The sequence below is a fragment of the Octopus sinensis genome, linkage group LG4 (genome assembly GCF_006345805.1).
Source record: "Octopus sinensis linkage group LG4, ASM634580v1, whole genome shotgun sequence".
Classification (NCBI taxonomy): domain Eukaryota; kingdom Metazoa; phylum Mollusca; class Cephalopoda; order Octopoda; family Octopodidae; genus Octopus; species Octopus sinensis.
In genome coordinates, this window is record NC_043000.1 from 67475248 (window position 1) to 67489508 (window position 14261).

General features: G+C 35.2%; 1 protein-coding gene across 4 annotated transcripts in view; it reads left to right on the forward strand.

The window, feature by feature from the left end:
• LOC115211097 overlaps positions 1–14261 on the forward strand; it is a 144767-nt gene that overhangs the window by 13543 nt on the left and 116963 nt on the right. For 2 of the 4 annotated variants that reach the window (XM_036502101.1, XM_036502102.1), the window contains exon 2: positions 6130–6195. The exons of 1 other annotated variant lie outside the window; for it this stretch is intronic. In XM_036502101.1, coding sequence (XP_036357994.1) covers positions 6130–6195 — 66 coding nt within the window. Of the gene's footprint in view, positions 1–6129; positions 6196–14261 lie in introns of those variants that run through there. One more of the 4 variants, XM_036502103.1, reaches the window with a different exon arrangement.

A 14261-nucleotide genomic window follows, 5' to 3' on the forward strand; every position in this document is an offset into this window, starting at 1 on the left:
TTAAATGCATACGAAAATTGACTTTGATAACTTTGAACCGAAAAGGAGAGATTTCTATTCTATGACTTTACAAAATTCATATAGCTTTTCAGAAACTCAAGGCACTTATATAGTGGTAGATGAATATAGATATTATATTTGTAATAAATAGAAATATTAAATATTCACTCAATAATGTTGTTGCCAAACAAATTAGTTATTACGACAACATGAAATATACGGTTTGAAGTTTGTTCCAGATGAACTCTTTAAGGAAAAGTTAAACGAATGCTTTATTAAGGCAGAAAAACGGGTTTGTAATCAATTTCCCATTGATGAAACAAAGTACTTCGTTTTATGAAGTCATTAACTTTTGTGATTCAATTCAAAAATATTTCATTCAATTTTATATGATATATTCTCTTTAAATTATTAAAAAAAAAAGAATTGAACTCCCCCTAGATAGACTTGATCAATCACTGCATGTATGTATATGTGCATTTGTGTGTGCATATGTATGTATACTTATATATACTTATATATATATATATATATATATATATATATATGAAGAAATATATGCATATATGTATGTGTATACGTATGTATGTATGTCATACACCCGAGGGTGGCAACAAATTCTAAATTGTAGTACAAAATTTATTTTTGACAATTTGATGAAAAATATTGTTTCAAAACATCCTTATAACGTCAATAATGTGAAAGGTTCTCAAAGAATTACAACAAATTTATGCTTATAGTGATTTATAAACATTTATAACACATTCCCACACACATGCATATATATAATGTCTGGGTATATATATATATATATATATATATATATATATATACGAGGGGCGTTCAATAAGTAATGCCCTTGACCCACTTCCCATAGCAGTAGAGCAACGACACTTGGCAGAGTTATTAGTCTTTTCCTACATAGGAACTACCCAGAGTTATGCATTTCTCCCATCGTTTGATACAGCTCTGGAGACCGTTTTTGTAGAAGACCCCAGCTTGGTCCTCCAACCACGACGTGACTTCAGAAATCAAGGCTGCATCATCTGGGAAACGCTTTCCTTTCAAAATCAACTTCATGGCTGGGAAGAGGTGAAAATCAGAGGGTGCAAGGGGAGGAGTTTATAGCTGCACGCCTGTGCTTCTGATCTGGCGACACGCGAGTTGTGGACCGGAGCGTTGTCCTGCAGGAGGAGGATGCCTTTGCTGATCTTGCCCCGCCTCTTGATTTTGATAGCTTCTCTTAATTTCCTCAAAAGTGAAGCATAATAGGCTCCTGTAATTGTGGTACCCTTTGCCAGGAAATCTGTCATCACTACTCCATCCTGGTCCCAGAAGACTATGAGCATGACCTTGTCAGCGGAGGGCTGCACCCTTGCCTTCTTTGGAGGAGGTGAGTCACGGTGCTTTCACTGCATTGACTGGGCTTTGGTCTATGGATCATAGTAATGGACCCAGGTTTTATCCTGTGTGATCAGTCTTTTGAAAAAATTTGACTCATCTTCTTGGCACATCTTCAAATTCATCCTCGAGCACTCAACGCGTTCTTGCTTCTGGAAAGGTGTGAGCAACCTGGAAATCCATCTGGCAGACACTTTTTGCATATGCAAATGGTCATGAATGATAGTTTCCACAGACCCGGTACTAATCTTGACCTCATGGGCTATTTGGCGAATAGTTATGCGTTGACCTTCCAAAATGGCAGCCTCAACTTGACGGACAGACGTCTCATCAACGGCAGAAAGGGGCGACCAGATCTGGGAGCTGTTTCCACAGAGTTCCGACTATGTTTGAATTCACAATGCCAGCGTTTTACAAGGTCATATGATGGGGCATCATCACCATAAGTTACTTTCATTTCATCAAAAGTCTCCCGTGGTGTGCGTCCTTTCAAATACAAATACCAGATCACTGCTCGACACTCAACAGGCTCCATTTCACACTTGACTCAGTTCAAACACCTGTAAATCAGAAACCACAGCTAGATCAAACAACTGAAAGTGGGTCAGGGGCATTACTTATTGAACGCCCCTCGTATATATATATATATATATACATATATGTAACTAGAAACATCCACGGCCTAAACACTGGCACATCCTCGACTACGGTCGACTACGATCCAGGGTTAGACGAGATGTACGCATCACCCGCTCCATACCTAGTGCAAATGACTGCTGGATAGGTCACTGCCTTCTTATTCCTCGCTTTGACATCAAGATCCGCTGCCCACTAAAGCGAGTCTCAGCAAATATCTCTTGCCGACGCTTCGACTGCGCCAAACTCCGGAGTTCACAGGCATCCCAAGACTTCAGGGAATCCATTGAGAGACACCTGATGGACCTCCCAGAGCCAACCTTCATTGAGGATCGCTGGACCAGCCTTCGTGAAGCCATGACTGCTGCCGTCGAGGAGACGATCGGCTTTGCCCGGGAGAAGGACCAAGACTGGTTTGACGAGAATGATGACACCGTCTCCCGTCTTATCGAAACCAAACTCTTCGAGAACCATGCTACTGCGGAGAACAAACGAAAACACCAGCAAGCATCAGCGGAATGCCAGCGAGGAATTCGAGAAGTTCAGAACAGCTGGTGGCAGAGGAAAGCAGAGGAGATGAAAAACTATGCGAACCAACGAGACGTGCAGTTTTTATGCCGCAACCAAGGAAATCTTTGTCCCCCCCCCACCCACCCACAAGGTCATCAGTGGGCGGACTGAAGATCGCAGCTGGCTCTACAATAACCGACATCCAGGAAATCCTCGATCGCTAGAAGTCCCATTTCTAGTGCCTACTTAACGATCACCCACGTACTCCTGACGATCTCTTCCAAAGCACCCCCACAACTTCACATCCGCCATTGGATATCCCTGCCGCCCTAACGCCATGAGTTCAACAAAGAACTTGCGTGCATGAAGCCAGAGAAAACTCCAGGACCAGACAACATCTCGTTTAAGTTTTTCACGCACAGAGGTCCTGAACTGAGAAATCATCTGATGCTCCTTATCCTCAAGATCTGGAAAAGCAAGACCCCCGCCACCGAACGACTTCCGCGATGCAACTGTCATCACCATCTAGAAGAAGGGAGACCGAGAGGATTGCAACAGCTATCGGGGCATCTCACTCCTGAGTATTGCAAGTTTGACCTTCGCCCGTATCCTACTCAATTCTCCTCATCCTCGCAAAACACGTCCTCTCTGAGTCCCAGTGTATCTTTCGACCTTTCGACCCTCTCGATGCACAACCGACATGATCTTTTTTGCTCGTCAACTACAGGAGGAGTGTCAGGAACAACAAGAGCCTGCAATGTTCATCTTCTGGAATCCAAGAAAGCCTTTGACAAGGTCTCCCGTCCTGCAATGTGGGCCGTCTCACCCGGTTTGGATGTCCAGAGGACTTCATTGCCCTGGCCCGCTCTCTCCACGACGGCATGGTGGGTAGGGTATGTCATCAAAATGTCCTTGCAGACCCGTTTCCCATCACTGGGGGTCTTAAGCAAGGATGCGTCTTGGCCGCCATGTTCAACGAAATCCCACTAGACTCGCCTTCCATCAACATGCGCTATTGCTTGGATAGCGGGCCCTTCAATCACACATGTCTCTGTGCAATGACAAGGACCTCCGCTATCTCGGTCCGTGAGATGCAGTATGCCAACGACAATGCCGCTCCGAGCCGGATCGCAGATGGTCTACAAAGGACGGCCGATCTTTACAACGCGGCTTACGAACGTTTCGGGGTGCAGGTAAACACATTAAAGACCAAGATACTGAGCCAACTTGCTCTTGTCCGGAACAATCCTCCCACAAACATGAGCATCAACAGCCAACCCCTAGAAGAATTTGAACACTTCACATACCTTGGAAGTATCCTTTCGAAGACCCCTACGTGTGAAAAGGACGTGGAGAACCGGATTGGGGCGGCTCACTCCGCCTTCGGCAGACTCTGCCAACGTGTATTCTTCAATCACGCGCTGACCTAGCGGATAAAGATCATGGTTTTCCGTGCCATTGCCCTATCAACTCTACGCTTGTGAGACTCGGACGCTGTACCGCCCTGACTTCAAGCGTTTTGAATGCTTCCAGCAATCGAACAATGGGAAGATTACGTTACCAACAACGAGGTTCTTCGCCGCGCCTTACTACCAAGTGTCGAAGCCACCATTCTTCGCCATCGTCTCCGCTGGGCATGTCACGTCCAGTATATGGAGTCCTCTCGTCTCCCAAGGATCATGCTCTGCGGAGAACTTGCAATCGGAACAGGACCTAGAAGAGGTCCGAAATTCCGTTTTAAAGACCAGTTCAAACGGATCTTGGCTCAAGCTCACATCCAGCCATCCTCATGGGAATAAATTGGCATGGATAGGACAGCCTGGAGAACTGCTATCCACAATGGAGCCAGCTCCTTCGAACAGAGCAGACAGCAGAATGAGGAGGCAAAATGAGGAGAAGAAAGGAGCGTCTTTAATAACCTCGACCTGCACCGACCATCACCTGCGAGTTCTATTCACGACTCTTTCACCACTGACTAGGACTCCAAAATCACTTTCGGCACAAACATCAACTGAGGAGACTGGACGGAAACTGACAAACCCAATGCTCGGAACCCAGCTGGAGCCGACGACGACGTGTGTATATATGTATATATATATATATATATATATATATATATATATATATACACGCACACATACATACATACTTATACATATATACATATATTTATATATATATATATATATATAATATATATATATATATATATATATATAATATATATATATATAGATAGATAGATAGATAGATAGATAGATAGATAGATAGATAGATAGATAGATAGATAGATATAGATAGATAGATAGATAGATAGATAGATAGATAGATAGATAGATAGATAGATTGATTGATTGATTGATTGATTGATTGATTGATTGATAGGTATACATAGGCAGAGGGAGACAGAGACATAAAGAAAGAAAGTGAGAAAAAGAGAATGAGAGTAGTAACATGTTATCAAGTACTATTACGTACACAGTTGTACTATGAACAAAGTAGAAGACAACACATTATCTTTGGCAGAGTGAAATATTTAATATATAGAGTTCTACTTTCTGTTTCTCCGAGTTTATGTTGCTGTTCATGAACAATCATCAGACAAGACTTACTAAAGTCAGCCACCCACGTTCGGGGGCATGTTGAAACGCTGAGTAATAAAATGTTTTTTCCTCCTCTTTCTTTCTCTCTATCTTCATGTATATATATATATATATATATATATATATACATATATACACCCAAATATATATTATATATATATATTTTTTTTTTTTTTCCCTCCTTGTTTCTCTCCTTGTTTTTTCTGTGTACCTTTCTGTAGAAGAGCGTAGGCTTGAAACGTAATAGATTTTTTTCTATTCCTGAGCGTTGTACTAATACATCTGTTCGTTTTGTACACCACCTGTCTTCGTCTTTTGTTTTTTCGTAAACTTTCCCTATATATATATATATATATATATATATATATATATATATATATATATATATATATATATATATATATATATATATATATATATATATACATACATACAAATATATATATTTTTATGTACTTATGGTTTTCCATACATTCTATATACAAAGAGACTATTTTGTATGTGTACTTAGAGTTGAATCATCGGTGTAACTATGATGTTCAGGTAATCAGATGACTAGCTTTCTTTATTTGCATTAATTTGTGAATATACAATTGTATTGTATAATGCATAGCACGCACAGAAGCGCAGACGTGTAAACATAATTCATTATGCACTGAAATTTTATTTACATGAAGGTAGCGAAACAAATGTAAGCCTTAGGATGACAAGTGGTTAAATAAATATATTCACTTCTCAAACCTCTTGCCTTTATATATATTCATGACAAAAGCAGAAGTAAAATATGCATCAGACATAGAAATTGACATAAATTACGATAATTTAGACATTGATGATACTTACTAAATATCATTGTATAATATTACTTATTTAATTTAAAACCACCTGGTTGGTTTTGTAATTATTAAACATATATATATATACTGATAATGTACCTCACATAAGATCTATCGCTATACAAAACTAAATTATTTACCAGGTGGAATACAGCTCCAAGCAACCATTAATGAATTCACCAATAATACTGTGAGTTATCGCCGAAACCGTGAGTATAAATAAATACATATTTTACTTGGACTTAGCAGATTGAAAAACTTGTTATGAAAAATTAAAAGTAGTTTTACATATATGCATGACATACTTCGCATATAAACACAACAATTTTTGTAGTTTAAGATTTACCGCTTTTGCAAATAAAATCAATTTGATCGTAAGTCTGTTCAGCCTGGCTGGTTTGGCTGAAAACAACAGCTTTTCAAATTTCCATTGTAAATACTTGCACTTGGGTTTTGTGTGACAAATTAAATGCATGGGTTGCTGTGAAAATTAGAAGGTATTGTTTGTTTTATTTCCTTGTGAAAGTGTTATGTAAGGAGGTAGAAATATGTCAAGTGCTAATTACTGCAATGTGCATCACAATGAATGAAGTGTTTCGCTAGGGCAGAAGAAAATTGGAAAGTTAATAAGCTACACCAGCGTTTGATATGTGTCCCCATTGATTACCATCTTTAACAGCTGCCGGTAACTGATTAAAAGCTGTAACTTTCGTTAATGAAACAAAATACTTCTACTGAAAGAGTAAACTAAAGTGACATGAATTTTATTAACGAACAATGTTTATATGTAATGTAATGAGAATGTGAAATCAAGAACTGTCGTCGATCCTCACGGCGGTAATCTGTTATTGATTGCATTTAATGATCTCACTTGCATAATCGCATGATTGCAAAGTAGCAAAAAATTTAGACGTTAAAATTTCAGAAAGTATGATTTTATCTAACCTGAACTACATTTATAGAAATACCTAGAAACAATGGCTGAATGTGATTTTATTACAAAGAACTGTCGCATAGTGTTTCTTTAGATGAAATCTGGATTCGCCTAAAGCGCTACTTATTATTTAAGAAATCTATTGAATTTAAGACATAATTTTTCCGAAACTATACGAAATAAAGTCTCTTTAATCAAAGGCTTTATATAAATTCCAGAAAATTGTCAATAAAACAAGTAATAATAGATTTCATCTTCAATGATACAACCATATTGCATGCGTAAGTGATAAAGAATATACATAGATAGATATTCATGTACGTATGTATGTAAGTATGTATGTATGTATGTATGTATGTAGTATGTATGTATGTATGTATGTATGTATGTATGTATGTATGCATGCATGTATGTATGTATGCATGCATGTATGCATGTATATATGTATTATGCATGTATGTATGTATGTATGTATGCATGCACGTATGTATGCTCGTATGCATGCATGTATGTATGTATACACGCATATATAGGTATAACAATATATATCTATTACGCATGTATATATATATATATATATATTTATATATACATATATATATATGAAAGGACAAAAGTAAATGTTCTTAGGCTTATTGTTCCATATATATATATAAATATATATATATATATATTATATATATATATATATATATATATAATATATATATATATATATATATAATATATATATATATATATGGGACAACAAGCCTAAGAATATTTACTTTTGTCCTACATTCTGTGTACAAAATTCGTAGTTTGTTGATGTTTAGCCGCAGGTCAGCTCTAACTGAGCACACTTATGATCAAAAGCGTTTCATACAATCTTTTTTTCATTTGAGGCATAGTATATTTGGAACTACATAATCCAAGCTGTCCTTTTTAAAGCTAGTGGAGTGTGATTTGAGGGGAGATTTCGTCTAGCAGATAGAGCGTCATATGGGAGCTCCCCCGTTGGCTCAAAATCCCCGGATTACTATATCTTGCTGGCGTCAATTTGATTTACTATGTATTTCTACAATAAATGTGCGTTTCATTTCAAGCTAATAAGAATTATTCTGTATTTTGCTAGAATTAACATCTAAATGTTCTTTAAATCACATCCTATCGAGTTAAAAAATGAAGGACACACTAGGTAAGGAAATCTTAAGTGCACTATATTTGAAAAAAAAAGAAGCTTTTTCGTGGTCTGCAAGAGTGATAGTGTTCACAAAAAGAGGAAGAAGTCAAAAGTCATAAGTTATAGCAAAAAGCTTAACAAGTAATTGAGCCATTCTCAAACCAGAGAATGTTTGCAAAAGAGTTGAATCTGCTAAAATTTAAGAAATAGTGCTGAATCAGAGGACGAATTAAGTCTCAGTCAAAATGCCTTTGCTTATAGGTCTGCTTGACCATGGTTGACCTGGGACAAATATACAGTAACAACAAATGTAGTGTTGTACTAATTTCAGAAGATACTATTTTTCAGCCCATCTTATGCACTACCTTGGTTCCATCTGATCTTCCATAATAAATAGTCTTTTATATAATATAGCAGTGATTGGTAGAATCTTCAAAATTTCTCTCGTTGCGTATTGGATGCTATTTTTCAATCTTCTATAAATCGTTCTCCGCTTTTCTTTATCATTTTAATTGTAGTAGAATGTGTGTCTACAAATCTGTGATAAAACTCTTCACAACATTATACTATTTGAATTACTTAACATAATAACACCAAGAGTTTACTAAATAATTACAAAAACAGGCTACTGTAAAACTTTACTACCTGCGTTTACTGTGTACTAAAAGTAGCGATTGCTAAAACAATAAACAACTGAAAGGGAAAATATGGCATAAAAGCCATGAGAGAAGAGCCGGTTAAAAGAAAAGTTCTTCAATAAAATAGAAAGCTTTGGAGCAGCTGAGTACAACGTTCATAACGATGATAGCATTTAGTGTTAGTATTAGCTCTTCCTGCGTTCAGAAAGAACTAGTGTCGCTTTGTTGCAGCAATCTATTGGCTCCATCTCCCTATTAACATAACGATATCAACATTACCGAATCTAGGTTCTTGAATTGGATAACATAACAACAGCAAGGTCATTGGAACATAGCATTTGCCTTTTCAGGGCTCAATTTTACATTTAAAGTTTTTATAAAGGTAAATTTGGTGTCCCTTGAGACAGATCAGTAGAATCGAAAGTGGATTCAGCTCTACTTCCCCTGTTCTGATCACAAAGTTAATACTTACTCAGAACTGCAAATAAAAGCATTCATATCTTAATTCATGTTTTAAGATATGACAGGCATATTATCCTGGAATAACAAGCGATAATGAATTTCTGTAGATTGGACTAAAAAGGAAATTCTGAGCTAAAAGACAAAAGGAAAAAAATAAACAGTGATAATATCCAATAGGACACGTTAAAGTTGTTTATAAACATTCAACTCTACTGCTTTGTCTCCTTAAGTTAATCCGCACGAAATACCTTTGATTAATATGGCCTTAGGGGCCTTCTTGTTTATTTATTTGATAACATTTTTGTTATTTTTTTATAGCGTATTTTCTTTACCTTCTACCTTTTCCGCATGAAGAATAATTTTAATGCTTATTAACAATGATTATATGTTATGTTAATTTATTAGTTGTCACATTATAAACTGCCTTTATTTAGAAGTGACTGCTGTTTTTATGAGCAATGAGAGGTTTTTTCGATAGGTAAATATTTCTGTTTACGATTTTATATATATAATGATAAAATATATGAAATATTCTCTTGTAAATACCATGGGTGAAATTGTAGATCCAAAGCTTGCAGTATATAGATAGTTTAGAAATTACATTTTCAACTCGGTCAACTTAATGGCCAATTACTTCATGTTCCTGTTGTTCCAAATAAACTGTGGATAAATAAATGCTTCTGGTATGAACATTTTAATGAAATTAAAACAGCACTATTTATGCTAAAATAAATAATGTGATACCATTTGTCAGCAATCTTCTGCTTATGTTCATTTTCAGTCCCGTTAATTAGGTAGAGAATTCCACAGGTGATACCAACCGCTTTTAGGAGAATTTGAATTAATGTTACCTAAAATTGAAGGTATGGAAAACTGGAAACTCGATTATATAAAGAATCCCAGTTATCTCTACATAGCCATAATAATGGTCTATAGATGTACTTTGAAATGTACCTTAAGGAAACGGATAATATTTGTAACAATAACTGATAAATGGTAACAATTCTAAAATTTCTTTTATATTTTTAAGACTGGTCTTATAGAATAACTATTCAAGAAGAAACACATTACTGATTATCAAAAGAAAATCAATTTAAATTTGTTATCAGTTTATCAATTATTATCCGCTTCTAAAATATAAAAGCTTAGTGGGGTGCGGTGTTAATGATCGACAGCTCGTATAGAATTTTTTTGAAGTCCTATATTTTCAGGAAACGTTATTTTTTGTTTGTGAAATAGATACGTTAATATTTCATTGCATACTTTATAGTAATTACTTTTGTTACTTTTGCCATTGAACTTTGAAGAAGCAAGTCGACTACTCATTAGGTCCACAATCCGAAAAAGGAGTATTCTCCACATCATTTAGATGCAGAAAAATCTCACTTATTGGATCTGTTGAAAATATGAGCAATGAGTCTAAATGCGAATGTGAAGCTACGAAATATAATTCAAACTATTAACATCATATTGTATGTTAAAGATATTCACACAATTCCTATTAAAATGGTGTGCAAAAGTTCTACAAGATTAAGAGAATTTCTGAGAGGCGGTTTTGCCTATGGTGGTAAATAGGTAGAACCCTGGTTATTCTATGGCAGTTCTTTTACATTTACAAGGAATTAATTAGGAAGATTTGTATAGGAGTTTCTTTCTACTATGAGTCATGGTCATACTGTTTCAATTTGTTTCATAGGCGTTATAGTTTGTTTAATACATTATTATAGCATTTGAAAGTTGTATGTTAAATTGTTAACTTCTGAGCAAGGGGAAATATGACTTTTAGTCATCCATAGTTGTCGGTTGGAATATTAAGTTATATTTAAATTTGCTTTTAGGTAAAGCTATATTCAGTGCAATGTAAAGAAAATTTTCATAAACTTTGTGTCAAACTTCTTTATGACTCTATCAAAGACTTCACATTAAATATACTTGAAAAATATGATCAAATTTGTTTTGCTATGATTGCTAAAGATATTTAATTGTTTAAGTTTATGTCAAGCTTCTTTAGATCTGAAATTCTGTTCATCTTTGATGTCATTGGTAAGGCATTGTCAGTGAGCTTAGTTGACTTTGTTATAATTAATAAAAAAATTGAAAATAAATGCCTCTAGAAAGTGAGAGACATAGGAATATTTGCTTTATGATTAATGTTTAAGCCACTACATATATATTGATTTTTTTTTGTTCTTTGCTCTTCGTTCTAAAGCACTGTTGAGATCATAAAAAAAATTCACCATAATAGCTTCACAAAAAATAGAACATTCAAATTTATGGAAGAAACTATGAAGAAAATAAGCACAGATATTCAAGAAATTGCTTTACCGACATTTATCGTTTGTACCAGCTAAATCAACCAACTCAGCTTAAGATTTAGAAACAAGCTGGACAAGTAGAATAATGATCATCACAATTACTTCAACTGGTTTAATATCAGAAAAGATATTATTGGAAAACAAACACTGAATAAATATATTTGCTTTCAAACAAGAAATCCTAAACTATATAAACTTTTAACTATATGATGAGCTCACACCAATTAAAAGAAATGCAATTAAAATTTAACAACATCAAAAATAAAGCAATTCAACGGAACTTAACCATATGTTCGTGTTAAAGGAAGAACAAACCCCAGTAAAATGAAAAAAAATTCAACTTAAAGCGAAATAATTTATATGAAAGTAAAAGTTAGAGGAGTTATGATATATTTTAAAAGTATTGAATAAAGAGTGTCATAATGACACTAAAAAAATAATAAAACTAACCAATGAAGTAATACCTCAAAACAACCTATGTAATCTATAATCTATTCTATTATTATTACATTACAGAGAAAATGGAAGCAACAATTAAAGGAAAATAACTTAGAAAGGATCTAATTATCAATAGAAATACAAATTAAAAGAAAGCAAGAGGAAGAATGGAAAAAGAAAAAAAGGGCGATATCAAAAATTAGGAAACAACTGCTCAAACAGTTATAAACGTCCATCAAATCAGAACGTTAATTATTGAATAATTATTTCTACTAAATAATAATAATAATAATAATAATAATAATAATAATAATAATAATAATAATAATAATAATAATAATAATAATATAATAATAATGGTGATGATGATACCTTCATTTATTTGCCACCGGGGCAAAAGATGAGAGGGACAATACAAAGACAGACACAAAATTGTGGGTGGGGGTGCAAATAATGACATGATAAATAAATAAATAACAAAAAAGTAAGTATACACGGTAAACAATGAAAAGGAAAGAAAATATACATAGTATACAAAAGTTAAAAAAAGTGGGGAATGATTGTGATGTAGTCCTCCAAATACAAGATGACTCTAGGTATAATCAAGGTATCTCACCGCCCAAGATCTCCCTGAACACCATGGACAAGTAATGGTTTTAAATTTTGGTGCAAGGCCAGCAAGTTCGGACGAGGTGATAAGTCGATTACATCGACCCAAGGACTTGAATGGTACTAACTTTACCGACCCCCATAGGATTAAAGATAAATTCGACCTCGGCGGAATTTGAATTCAGAACATAAAGAAAGACGAAATGCTGCTAAGCATTTTGCCTGACATGCTAACGATTTTACCAGCCTAAATAACAACAACAACAATAACAATAATAATAATAATAATAATAATAATAATAATAATAATAATAATAATAATAATAATAATAAAACTCTGAGGACTGGATGTTAAAACTTGTCTCAAAACATGAAAACAAGAAAGCATCATACTCAGTAACAAAACAAGCAAAGGAATATCTAAGTGAATTCCGAATACAACAAATTTCGGAATTAGAGATAGACACAAGAAACAGGCACAGAAAAAGCTAAGCGCATGAAAACCCGTGCTAAATCTGCGGCCTTAGATATTCTGAATGATAAATGGCAAGAAAAACCTCTCTATGGCAAATACCCAAAGAGAGCAAATAATGCAGATGTTGACAAAGCCCTGACCCACCAATAGCTAATGGCCTCTGGCTTAAAATCTGAAACAGAGGGGTTTATCATAGCAGCTCAAGATCAATGCCTACCAACAAGAAACTACCAGGCCAACATATTAAAGATCAGAAGCAGTCCAACGTGTCGTGTATGCAAGCAACAAAATGAAACCATTGACCATGTGGTCTCCAAGTGCAGTCTTCTAGCGCCTACAGAGTATCTCAACAGGCACGATAGAGCTGCACAATATATTCACTGGGTAATCTGTAAAAACCTGGATTTGCCCCATGAAAAAAACTGGTGGGAACACAAACCACCCCCAGTGCTTGAAAATGACCACATCTCACTCCTCTGGAACTTCACCATTCAAACTGACAGAAAGATAGATGCAAATAGGCCAGACATCATATTGAAAGACTTCAAACAAAGAACATGCCTCCTCATTGATATGACTGTCCCAATCCATATAAACGTATCTGTCAAGACCTACCAGAAACTGAGCAAATATAAAGATCTTGAAATAGAAATCAGCAAAATGTGGAAGCTGAAGACTAAAACAATACCTGTTGTCATAGGTGCCCTGGGAATGATAGCAAAAGGGGCTGATAGCTACCTAACTCAGATACCAGAAAACCCAAAAATGGTTTTTTTTTTTTAGACATTCATTAGTACAACATCCCCACCCCCCAAATATATGGCACACTAGGCATAACAACAACATGAACTTCCAACCCTGTTGTCTGTTGAGGTCTCTGGGTGAGACTTGGAGCCAACTTGTACAAATATAAAGCAAAAGTCAAACATAGAATAATAATAATAATAATAATAATAATAATAATAATAATAATAATAATAATAATAATAATAATAATAAGTTTATCTTGATATGAGATCACCATGTCGCGCACATATGGTTGTGATGCATGTGCCTGGTGTACCTTTATCAGACGGGTAGTCATGATGGGTATATTGGGCTTCGTATATTTTACCCCAGTGTCACTTTGATGGCATGAACTGCTCTCTCACTCAATAATAATAATGATAATAATAATAATAATAATAATAATAAATGCCCTGATGCAGTACCAGACAGTGGCTCTCATGGCTTCTCATCTTA